General features: G+C 54.7%; 1 protein-coding gene and 1 long non-coding RNA gene across 9 annotated transcripts in view; one reads left to right on the forward strand and one right to left on the reverse strand.

Annotated features, from left to right (window-relative positions):
* Positions 1 to 6,679, reverse strand: part of PTPN5 (protein tyrosine phosphatase non-receptor type 5) — a 56,381-nt gene extending 49,702 nt beyond the window's left edge. For 3 of the 8 annotated variants that reach the window (XM_070624468.1, XM_070624472.1, XM_070624476.1), the window contains exon 1: positions 6,542 to 6,679. In XM_070624468.1, coding sequence (XP_070480569.1) covers positions 6,542 to 6,620 — 79 coding nt within the window. In that variant the 5' untranslated portion in view covers positions 6,621 to 6,679. Of the gene's footprint in view, positions 1 to 5,498; positions 5,743 to 6,541 lie in introns of those variants that run through there. The other 5 variants (XM_070624473.1, XM_070624474.1, XM_070624469.1 and 2 more) reach the window with 5 other exon arrangements.
* The window catches only part of LOC139083997 (uncharacterized), a 51,338-nt gene continuing 45,559 nt past the window's right edge, over positions 6,546 to 12,324 (forward strand). Inside the window, exon 1 of the long non-coding RNA XR_011541245.1 lies at positions 6,546 to 6,790. This is a non-coding gene — a long non-coding RNA (uncharacterized lncRNA). The remainder of the gene's footprint in view (positions 6,791 to 12,324) is intronic.

Here is a 12,324-nt window from a genome sequence, read left to right on the forward strand (position 1 = left end):
ATTTTGCTATCACGGGAACCGGGAGACGGGCCTAAACAGCTCTCCCCTACACTAGCCTGAAGTCAGACACTCTCACAAGATGCTTGCTCCCTCACATATCTGCCAACTGTGAACCCCGTTCCTCCCGCCCGAGGGCACCCCTTCCCAGGCCAGCATGCCGCACCCTGGGCACAGAGGCTCGAGTCAAGGTTGGTTCAAGGGGACACGGGAAGAATGGTGCCTTTTATTCCACGTGTTGCAGTTCAGTGGGAAAAGCTTTCTTGAGTCTAAGAGTCTGAGACTTTTGGAGCTTTGCCACACACGGGTGGCCAAGGTGCTCGCCCCACATCTCACCAGAGGCAGAAAAGATGGAGATGATGCTGAGGAATGGGGGGAAACCTTATCTTCCATAATGCCATAGTTTAAGGTAAGAAAGAGCTTTTTGGTGACGACACTGTTCAAAAACTAAAAGGGCTTTTAGTTTTATGTTTTCTTGGGCTGACCTGAGCTTCCAGTTTCCACAGGCAACAAGACACAAGGAATCAGACGGAATTTGGACCAGGGCATCCAAAAAGTCTATGATTCTAAGGAGACTCAGAACACATGTCATCTTGACCCCTCACAATGTCCAGCCTCACATGTGGCTCCATGTGCTTGACAGGAGCATGCCATCTCCTCTGTGACAGGATGGCCTGCCTGCCTCCCATCCACCACACCATCTGAGTGCCACGGGGAGCCACACCCCAACACTGTGACAGCCGTCCCTGTCCCCCAGGAAGTCAAGAATGTGGGCCTAGAGGTAGCACAGACCACAGAGCTTAGTGCTTCAGAGGCCCCACAAACCCAACCCCTTCCTCCCCGAGAGGGGAACTGAGTTTGGGAGAGAGAAGGATCTGGGCTCGGGTCGCTGAGTCACGAGTAAGCTTAGGGCTGAACATGGGTGCTTGCACACAGACAGCTGCGCTGACCCACACTGGTAAGAACGTATTTCCTGGCGAGCTGGTTAAACTTTTGGTAAAGGCTGCCATATGTTTTGAAATGTTCACATATACCCTGTGTAAGCTTGAAATGATTAGCATCTTCTGGAGGTTTTCCATTCCCACTTATAGATCCATTTAAACAATTAATTAGGCGCCTGAAGCATACACACTTCCATAAATAATTTCTCCCTCCCCACTGCCCTCGCTGCCGTTTAGGGACTCTGTCAATCTGCTGGAGAGGATGACAATTCCTTGTCCTGCAAATACAGGCCTTTGTAGAGAGATGAGTTTCTTTACAATCTCTACGAGGGAAATGGCTGAGGGCACAAGGGAAAATCTGAAATGAAGCCAGAGGTGGTGTATTTGCGCCCAAAGGGGGATAAGGGAAGACCAAAAATGTTACCATTTTAATTGGTTTCCACTCCTTTCAGGGATGTTTTACTATCTAGTCTTAGTCAACAGCAGTATTTATAATATCAAGCCATACTGAGTAAAATATGCGGGTTTGACTCAAATTTTCATACCTGAATAACGACACAGACATGAAAATCATCCGAGCTTTACCATTTGATCACGTCACAGCTGACTATGCCCTTACTATGCCATAGGATCTTACTGAGTGGTTCATGTGAGTCCACGATACGAAACTGCATAAATAAAGGGTTGTTTCCAACCCTCATTCATTCGATGACTATTTAGTGAGCCACGGCTGAGCACTAGGCTTGCTTTGCGAGGCACGAAGACAACAAGGACAGCAGGACTCAGGTTCTCCTGGTCTCATTAACACTGTGTGGTTTCTTATTCCTCAGACCTACAAGTACCTACGTGGTCTGGCCCTGCCCCTCTCTCCTCCCTTCTTCCTTACCACCCTTCCTCTCTGCTTGTCTCTTACAGCCACACTTGCTGCTCCCTGAAAACACCAAGCTCTTCCTACCCCAGGGCCTTTGCACTGGTGGTCTCCTCTTCCTAGAATGCTATTTTCCCAGGTCTCCTCCTCTCTTCACTGAGGTCTTTGTTCAGATATCACCTCCTTAAAGACAGTTCTGTTTAAAGGCAAATCTTCTCCTCCACTCTTCCCCCACAGTCACTCCTCGCCCTGCTTTATTGTTCTCCAGAGCACTGCTCACCCCTTGAAGTGTTCTAGCTCTGCTTACACTTTATTTTCTGTCTCCCTTGGTGGAGCTGGGACAGGAAGTTCATCTTTTTCAGCAATGTATCCCCAGAGCCTAGAACAACCTGGCCCGTAGCAGATGTTGATGTATTTGGAGAATGAATGAATGAACAAAGAAACCGGCTCTTGACAGTTGGAGTGCTGGGTGAGCCAGCTTTGCAGGAGTCGCTCTGGCTCCCTGTCAGACCCGTGGCCCCCACTGACAAGCACCCCACTCTCCCTCCTGCTGGGCTCCTTCTGTGAATGGTATCCTCAGCCCCTCAGGCTCAAAACCGTGCCATCACCTCTCATTGCTCCCTCCCTCAAGCACCCACGTCCAACCCGCTGCTAGTGTCGGTGTCACCGTGGCCTCCTGCATCAACTCCTTTTTCTTTTCATTCTTACAAGCCTAGCTCACCCCTGCCCAGTCCAGATCCTCCTTCTCTGTCGTCTAGACCACTGTCATTGCCTCCTACCTGGGTGCCCTACTGGCAGGCCCTCCCCCTCCAGTCTCTTCTCCACAGGGCAGCCAGAGGGAGTTTCCTAACGGCCAGGTTTGATCGTGTCTCTCCTCCACTCAAAAACCAGACACCAATCCCTCAGCTGGGCACTCAATGACCCCAGCAACCGCCTCCACCCTCCTCCCAGCCTTCCTTCTTCTCCTGGCTCCGCTTTTATCCTTCTGCCCAGTAGGAATGAACCACTTTCCAGTTTCTGCACATGCCCTTGAAGCCCCCACTGCCTGCTCTCTCTCTGCTCATGCTGTCTCCACTACCTGCAATATCTCCCCTCCTTTCTTCTACGGTACCAACCATTCAGACCCAGCACAAATGCTACCCAGCCTCTCCAGAAGCCATTCCCGGTCTTCCAGAACGATAAAACCCCTCCTTCTCCTCAACTCTCCCGGGGGGCTTATGTCTCTCTTTCAGGACAGGTCTTGGGAAGCACAGGCAATAGAAGAAAGAGTTCAGCACCTGGGGTTGGGCGGTCTGAGCTGGCGCACGGCTCTGTGGCTCAGACTGTCACGACACGATCCCTGCACAAGTCCAACTCTGGGCCTTAACTTATCCATCTACACAAGGGGGATAACAGCACTACTGACGTCACGGGTGTGTTAGGAGGATTAAGCATAAGTGACAGAGTGTAAGAAAAGCTTCGACACTATGCAAACTATTAAATTCAGTCACGCTCAGGTGTTTCACGGCTATCTCACGTGGGCTGAGCCCCAAGTCCAGGACTGGGTCAGTGGGGGACGGACGTTTTGAGGGAGAGGGACTCTGAGGCTCCCAAATCCATGTCCTTGGGCAATGTGGAGAAGGGAAGAAGTGGAGGGTACATCCATAATGCTGGAGCCCTAATGATATTAATAGCTACGGGTTCCCGAGCCTTTCTATGCCCCAGGCACTGTGCTTAAGGACCCTACATAAATTATCTCATCTCACCTTGTTCCCTCACAGGGTAACAGAAGAGGAAAGCCAGAGCCAGAGCAGTTATATAAAGAAGGGCTCCCCTCCCTCCCCAGCACTTCAGACCCGAAAGACACCCTGAAAATCTCCAGTCCGATAATCTTATTTTTCAGATGGAGAAACTGAGACCCAGGGATGTCATGAGCGTTTACTGAAACTGTCTGGCCAGCGAGAAGGAGACCGGGCCTGGCCCCCAGGCCTCTTCCCTCTCAGGGTGGGGGCCACTGCATGCAAAAACCCAGGGGCCACCAGGCATTACGAAGTCTATGTAAATGGTGCTTCGGGAGCACAGTGCCATTTCCGTGGACGACAATGTGAGTGCTGGCCCCTGGAGTTCTGCCACCCAGTCACCTGGCTCTGCTCCACTCAAGAAGGAGGCTCTTGAGAAAAGCGCCTCAGGCCCCTGGAGACTGAACACTGCCCTCCTTGCCAACTACCCCACCAGACAGAGTCTCCTCAAAGGCCACCGACTTCACCCACTCATATCCAGCTTGCACACCCTCAGCATACCTCCCGGCGCACCATCTCTGCACCAGGCACAGGGCTCAGCTCTGGGGACACCCAGCTGCCCTTGAGGGAGCCTTGCCTTGAGCCACCATCCAAGCCTAGTGAGGCTGTCACTGAAGCTAACCCAGCCGCTTTGTCAGCAACACCAAGAGGCTGTGATCGACAGACATCAAGGAGGAAGAGGTGGCCAGACATGAAGGACCTGGGGACCTCCCCGAAGGGATGATGAAAGGGACCTAGGCCCTTAAGGAGGAGGGAGAGTGACTGGGAAGGCATGCAGTCAGGTCAAAGTGGGGTAAGGGGACAACTCCTTGAATGCCACATCACCTGGTCCAACTGAGGATGCAGGCTCTGTGACTCCTGGGAGAACCAGAACTCATACCCTGGAAGCCCGTCTCAGGTCCAGGGCTGCTTCATCCTCCCAAACTAAATCCCAAACCTAGAGCGTTTGCATAAGAGAGCCCTCCTTTGAGGCCGAATGAGGCAAATTAAAGGCCAACCCTTTTTTTTTTTTTTACAGTAAGGATGGCAGCACATGAATGGCACCTGCCGCTCCAAGTGGGGGTAGAGCTGGAATTACAAAGACTCTCCCGGTACACTCGGACGAATTTTGGGGTTCTGGGTCTTCAGTGGGAACAGGATCGAGTTGTGTAGGGGGGAAATGAGGAGGAAAGTCAGGGACCCTAGATTCTAATGCAGGCTTTGCCACTAACTCTCTGGTGACCTTGGTCAAGCCACCGCACTGGGTCTCAGTTTCCCCATCTGTAAAACGAGGGGTTTAAAAGAGTTCCTGAGGTTCACCTGGTCCTCTACGGCCCAGGATCCTTGTAAGGTAAGACCCTCGGGCCAAGGACCCGGGCAGTCTCCAGGTTCTGCAGGAGCCTGGGCCTCATCTAGCAAAAAGGGGCATGGTGGGGGAGGGGGACGCGCTGGGCTTTCATTTTGGGGGTGGGTGGGAAGCGGCTGGTTCAAGCCTCACAGTCGGGGGAGGCGAAGCAGGGGGAAGGCTGCGAGCCGCGTTTACAGGCCGGCCGGCTAGCGACGATCTCCAACCTCCCTCCGGAGCTTCTGATCCCGGAGACGCGATGCCGCCAAGAGCCGCGCAGCAGCCGAGGCTGCAGAGGCTCGGACCCGGGACCACTACCCCATCCCTCCCGGGAACGGCGCAGGGCTTCGTAGGGAGTGGCTGCTGCTCCCTCCCCGCGGCCCGGCGCAGGGCCCCCTCCCCGGCACGGGGGCCCCCTCCCCCAGTCCGGGGGCGCCGGGAGCCCCATGGGGGCGTGGCGGGGGCGGGCGCCGGCTTCTCGGCCCTGTGGGCTGGAGGAGGTCTCAGCTGCGGGGCCGGCCCGGGAGGGACCCCGCGCCCTCCGCCTCCCGGCTCCCACACAAAGGCGCCCACGGAGGCGCCGCACTTACCGGCCAGAGCGGGCTCCGGGCGCCGGCGGGCGGGCAGGCGGGCCGGCGGGAGGATGTGCGCGCGCGAGGGTGCGTGTGTCTGTGTGTGCGCGAGTGTGTGTGTGTGTGACGGGGGCCGCGCCGAGCTCTGTGCGTCTGCGTGTGCGGGGGCGGCCGTCCGTCGGTCCGTCCGCCCGGCGCTCCGTCCCGCGCTCCGTGCGCGCTCCCCGGCCCAGCCGCCCCGCCGAATGCGCCTCGGCTGCGGAGCGGCGGGCGCAGCGCCAGCTCGGTGGGCGCCCCCGGCCTCGGCCCCGCCCCGCCCCAGGGCGGCTCGCGCCGCTCCCCGGGAACTGCGCAGGGCCCGCGGGGCTGGCTGCGGGCGGCGGGCGGGGAGCCCCGGCAGCGCCCGGGCCGGAGAGGGCCGGACCCCAGACCCTCGATCCGTGACCCTGGTCTCAGGCGACCCCTTCCCCTAACTGTGCTCGGAGTCCCGCAGGCGCCGCCCCCGCGCGGCGGTGCCTGGACCCGGAGGGAGGGGGAGCGCCAGCACCGCATCCATTTCATTCATGATTTTCTCCACCTGCGAGCCCCGGGTCCCGGCTGCGCCGCTACGGCGACCGCCAGAGGGACGCCGGCGGGGCCGCGCGCGCCGATAGCGGTGCGGGATGGACAGGCAGACAGATGCGGGATAGGGGCGGGCGAGACAAAGGGGTCAGAGCTGGGGTGGGGGAGATGAATGGAAGGGGGGGTGGTGTCGCTCCCAGCTTGATGCCCGCACGATGCCCACACCTGCGCGAGCACACCGGACTGGTTAGCACACTGGGGCGCACACAGTGCCCGGTGCCCAGGACCCGCTCCAGGGCTGGGGGAGGCGCCCGCCTCCCCGTCTTTCCCTGTTCCGTTTCTGGGGAGCAAGACCTCCCTCCGCCAGGTCTCGCCCTCCTGACGCGAGCAGCGGGCCGCGCACCTGTCTGGGCTTTCTCGTGGGCCCCAGGGGCCTGGACGCACAAAGAGCTGCCCACGCGCCCCCCAATCCCACACTCCCCAGGCTGGCCCCCGCTGACCGGAGGTTCCTGACATTCCATCGCGATGGGGGCTCTTTGAGGCGTTGGGTGCACACAGGGCCGGGATCCTAAGCTCCATTTTTACATGAGGAAGCCGCCACGCACCACCACAGGGCTACCATCCTGGGTCCGGCCACCGTCCTCTTTCGCCTGGATTTCTGCAATAGCCTCCTTCCTGGGCTCCCAGCTTCCGCCCTTGGCCCCCTGCCAAGGTTCTCTACACAGCAGTCAGAGCGATCCTTTTGAAACGTAAGTCAGATCATGCTGCTCCTTTACTGGGAATCCTGCAGTGGCTCTCGGTCCCATCCAAGTAAAAGCTGGAGCTCCTGTTGTGGGCCTGCAAGGCCTCTCATGAGCTGCCTCCCTTTTAACTCTCCAGCCCCACTTCCTACACTCCAGTCACACTGGATGACCCATCCCACTGCTCCAGTCACACTGGCCTTTTGAGTACATCACCAACATGGCAGCCACCTTGTGGCCTCAGGACCTTTGCACTGCTATTTTCTCTGCCTGGAAACTTCCGCCAGAGAGTCACATGGCTTGCTCCTTTACCTCTTAAATGTGCCACCTCAAAGAGGCCTTCTGTGACCATCCTATTTTAAGTTGCAGGCCCACTCCCCCACTTTTCTCCAGTAGTCCTGACCTTGATTTTGTCTTCCCCACCCCTGAGGCTCACTGACCCTTCATTGCCAGCTCTCACTTCTGTCTCCTGGCATCAGTCAGTCCTCTAGTCTCACCAGACTAACCAACCCTCTAAACAAACCCTGTAGTTTCCCATGTCTAGCCTTTGTTCACTCTGTGCTTTCAGCCTGGAATGCCATTCCCCAAGTCTTACCTAACTTCTAAGGTCCAGTTCAAATGCCCCCTCCTCCGTGGAGCCTTCCCTTGTATGCCCAGGGACACTCCGCCCTCATTCCTCTCTGTCTGCTGCGACAGTGGCTCCTTGTCTTTTTCCCAAGTGTGCTGTGCACTCCTGGGATGGGGCCGGGTCTCCTCCCTCCCCAGTTCCCGGCACAGAAGGGACCATCAGTGCGTGTTTGCGGATCAAGGGCACCAAGTGGAAGGCCTGGCCTGTGCCTTGACTGGTCTTTTTTCCTGGGAGGGGCACAGAGCCCGGCGCAGGCTTCTCGTTATCCCCAGTAGGTTACTGTGAGATGAGAGTGGATCACCTGTCAGACAACCAAGCGGGGGTGGACATGCCAGCCGGGGCTCGAGGACCCGCTCTCCCCTCTTGAGAGCATCGTCTCTGTGGTTCAGCATAAGGCTGACTTTCCCCAGACGGCGTCAGCGTAGCAACAGCAGCTCCTGTAAAGGAGCGCTTCCTGTGTGCCAGGCACCGCCTCGCGTGTTTTCGATGTGCTACTCCGTGTAACCTTGGACAACTTTGGGAGGTAGGCGTTTTGAGATCCCCATTTTCAGGAGAGGAACCGGAAAGAATAAGTGACTGGCTTAAGGTCCTACGGTTGACGGAAGTGGCGTATGTGCTTCCACTTCAGCTCTAGCTGATGGCAAAGCCCAGGCTCCTAGAGCAAGGATGCCCTGCAGGGAAGGCCTTGGGGGCTGAGGGAGGGGAGGGAGGGGCTTAGGAACCTCAGCACGTCAGCCTGGCCCAGATTCTTGTCGCAGAGGCATGCTGCCCAAGGGGGTCCAGGACCTCGCAGTTTCCGCAGTTTCCGTCAGTGGTGCAAGCTAGTCATTGCCCTTCATAAAGCCAGCTTTGGAAGGCCGGGGCTGCCTCTGGAACCTTCCTAGCTGTGTGCTCTGGGGCCCAGCCCCAGCTGTCGAGTGTGGATAGCAATGTCCATCTCAAAGGGTAATGGCGAGGAAGAAGCATGAGAATATACTAGAAAGTAGGAGAGGCTCAACAATCATTCTTCTCCTTTGCTCCTGATAGGGAGCTTCCATCACACGGGAATGTTCCTAAACCAGCCTTCTCACCCCATTTCTTCCCGGCACACGTCTCACTGAAGATTTCAGAGTGTTACCTTGGGGTGCGGTTAAGGAAGGGAAGTCTGGCGTTGATTGAAGGCTTTACATATTTGCTATCCGTGTTGCTTCCGTGCACTGTCTCCTCTGCACCAGCACCTTAGGAGGGAGGCACCGTTATTGCCGACCGGGAACCTGAGGCCCAGAGAGGTCCAGGGACTTGCCCACAGCCACAGCGCTCACTAATTACTGGCAGTGATGAGCTTCTAACCTACATCTGACTCTGTGCACTGGGCCAGCACCCCTCTCCCCTAACCCCATCCCCACGGAAACGGACTCCGCTGATTCCTTTCCTCTGCTCTGACGTGGAAGAGGGAGAGTGCCATGAAGGCCAGGGCAGAGCAGTTGTGAGGTTGAGAGAATTTAAGCTTATTGAGTCATTTTATGTGACTCATTTGCCCTCTCTTGATGGGGGGAGGAAGAGGGGTTTGGGAAAGAGAAAGATGGTCTGAGTAACCAGAGAGCGTCTTGCTGGTGGTTTTTGATGGACTATTAGAGATTAGAGTCAATATTTCTTGCTTTTGGCCTCACTTGCAATTCACTCTATTTGTAATGAAATGTTTTGCTTCGGTGAAAATGTTCCCTTACCCAGATTTTTATTTATTTACTTACTTATTTATAACTCACCCCAATCCACAGAGGATCTGAGGTAGCTTACCACAGGAGCAGAAACCATAAAACAGTGCTAAAATATCAATAAGGATGAGGAGTCGGGACCCAGGCAAATGTAAATACGCTCTGAGAGACAAGACCAAGGCTTAATCATTACAGCTGAGTTTTATTGGGTTCTTCCTGCGGGCAAAGGAATTTGTGTACATTATTTCATTTAATCCTTAAAAAAGCCCTGCGAGGTAGGTGCACTATTATCTTCGTTCTGAAGTAGAGGGAACTGAGGCTCAGAGAGACGGAATATGACGCCCACAGTCATGTAGCTGGTAAGCGCTGACGCTGGTCTTTGAATCTAGTTTGATATTGGAACTTAAGTCCTTATAACCTCTGTCCTGTCCTGCCTCCTTGGGGAACAAAGACCACACGGGCCTCTGGAGCACTGGGCTTGACCTCACATCCTCTTCTGATCTTCTAGGATGTCAAAAAGAAAGGGAGACGTTATATAGAACTGATGCTCTCGCGTCCTTCAAGTTTTTGCTCGTGTCGCTTTCTCAATGCAGCCCACCCTGAGTGCTCTCCTGATGAGCTCTGGAGCCGGCCCCTTCCCGCTGCCTTCAGCAGGCCCCTCTCTATCTTTTCTTTTATGGTGGCACATTTTACCTTCTAACATATTGGATAGTTTACTTATAAACTATATATTTCATATATTATATATTTTATGCAACAAGATATCCTTTAACATATTCTCTATTAATCCATCTATTTATGAATTATGAATTCAATCACTTATCTATTTAATATGCTCACTGTGTAATTGTTTGTTTTCTTCCACTGGAACACGAAGTCCCCACGGGCAGGCATCGTGGTCTCTTTGGATCGCTGACATATCCCAAGTGTCACAGACAGTGCCTGGTATATAGTAGACACTCAATAAATTTTTGTTGCACACTTAAATGATTATTTCAGAGAGGAAGAAACACACCAATATATCAAAGTGGCAAAGTAGGTCGCTTTTTTTTGCTAGCTCATATTTACTTTCCCTTCCCTCCTCCTTGTTTTCTCTTTTTCCCCTCCTCATTTCCGTAAAGGGCTTGAGGCACCTCTGACCCTGAGCTCTCAGAGCAAGTCCTCAGGAGGGTTTTCTGGTGGTAGACCCTTAGGGTCCGTGTGGCCAGTGACCTTAGTGTCTTTGTTGTAGCAAATGCATAAACGGGATTCATGAAGCTGGTTTTGGTGGGGTCTCTCAATGACAGCTGGACATTCTCCCCGCACCTGAATCGGCAAAGGTAAGTTTTTTAGGAGTCTAGGAATAGTGTCCAAGTACCATTCCCAAGGAGCAGATGCTATGGGGATGGAGATGGGAAAATAAAAACCAGAGACTTTGTCTGAAACAATTGATCTAAAGGGAGAGGACATCCTTGCACTCCTAAGAGCTCACCTCTGGAGTCGCATTTCCTGGCCACAAGCCTGAGGAGTGAAAAGCCAAGGACGCTAGCGAGGTTTGTCAGAGGAGAACTGAGCTGAGGACAGTTGCTGGCGTGTGTGCAGGTGGGGGCTGTGCTGTCATCTTCCTGTGGGAGCTGGCCACAGATCCGGCCCAGCCTCTGGGAGCCGCAGACACCAGCCTGTCAGCTCAAGGTGAAGGCCAAGGGCGTGCGGCTGCCCATCTCAGGAGGAAACATCAGAAACGCTTGTCTGGGGACGGGTGGGAGTCAGACCTTCGTCTTTCCCGTGGTCGCTGCTCTGGGCTCCCGCAAAGCGCTCATTCAACAGATGCTTGATTGAGGGCCTGCTCTGAGCTCGCCACTGTTCCAGAAGCTGGGTGCACGTTAGAGAACTGCCGGACAGTCAGCTTCTCTGCTCTCGTGGAACTTACATTCTAGTGGGGACACACTGCCAACAAACCAGGTTCAAACAATGAATTAAAGGATAATTTCAGACAATGGTAAGTGCCATGAAGAAAAGGAAAAGAGTGGGTGATGGGGAGTGAAGGCGGAGAGGGGCGGCTTTCTTTTTTTGTTTGTTTTAGATTTTATTTTTCCTTTTTCTTCCAAAGCCCCCCAGTACATAGTTGTATATTTTAGTTGTGGGTCCTTCTAGTTGTGGCATGTGGGGTGCTGCCTCAGCATGGCTTGACAAGCGGTGCCATGTCCTCATCGAGGATCCAAACTGGCGAAACCCTGGGCCGCTGAAGTGGAGCACGTGAAAACCACTGGGCCACGGGGCCAGCCCCCATGGGGCCACTTTCAACTAGGTGTCCAGAGAAGGCCTCTCAGAGGAGATGGCGTTTGAACAGGGCCCTGAGTTACAGGAAGGAACCAGCTGTGCAACCCAGAAGAGCTTCCCATGCAGGGTTTTCTCATGCAGGCACAGCAGGAAGGCCAGAGCGAGCCATGAGGTGGGGGAAGGGGGCAGGGGCCAGGCTGCAGGGCCTTGAAGGCTGGGGGAGAAGTTTGGGTTTTATTCTAAGCTGCTGGGAAGCCAGGGGAAGTTTCTGAGTAGGGAGAGAGATGAGATCTGGACTTGACCCGCGGGCATCCTAGACAGCAGCAGCATCACAGAAGCACTGAGAATCCCAGCCCTTCTGCTCTTGGAGACCCTCAGAGGCAGTGTAGCCCTGTGCTTCCCAAACTGGCTGTGTCTCAGGATCATTTGGGGGAACTGTTAAAAAGATATGCATCCTCAGGCTTGCCCCCTGGGAAACCTGATTCAGTAGGATCAGGGTGAGGCTCAGTCTTAAGAAAGTTCCTCAAATGATGCTGCTCATTGGCCAGGGTTGGGAACAATCAGCCTGGTGAAGGCCCCCACTTTAAGAAGAGTGTGCTGAGGTGCAGGGGGAGACATGCCTCGCCGGAGGTTGCACAGTGAGTTAACGGCTGACCAGTCCTCTGACCCCAGAGCAGTGCCTGGTCAGGGTCTCTGACAAAAAGCCACGGAAGTGACCATCGGCTAACATAAGCTAAGAGGAGTTTATTGGAAAGCCATGGGGAAGCTCATGGCTGGAAGGGAAGGCTGAAGAACCATGCTTGGAAAGGTGGGAGATGGAAAGAAATGTGCAGGGTTAGGAGCATCTCCACAGTCACATCTGTGTGTCACCATAAGGATGCATGAGTACCTAAGTTTTTTTCCTCCCTTCCTGCCACTCAAAATCCTGGGAGAATGAGGGTCTGATTGGCTGGTTGTGGGCT

The sequence above is a fragment of the Equus przewalskii genome, chromosome 6 (genome assembly GCF_037783145.1).
Source record: "Equus przewalskii isolate Varuska chromosome 6, EquPr2, whole genome shotgun sequence".
Lineage (NCBI taxonomy): Eukaryota > Metazoa > Chordata > Mammalia > Perissodactyla > Equidae > Equus > Equus przewalskii.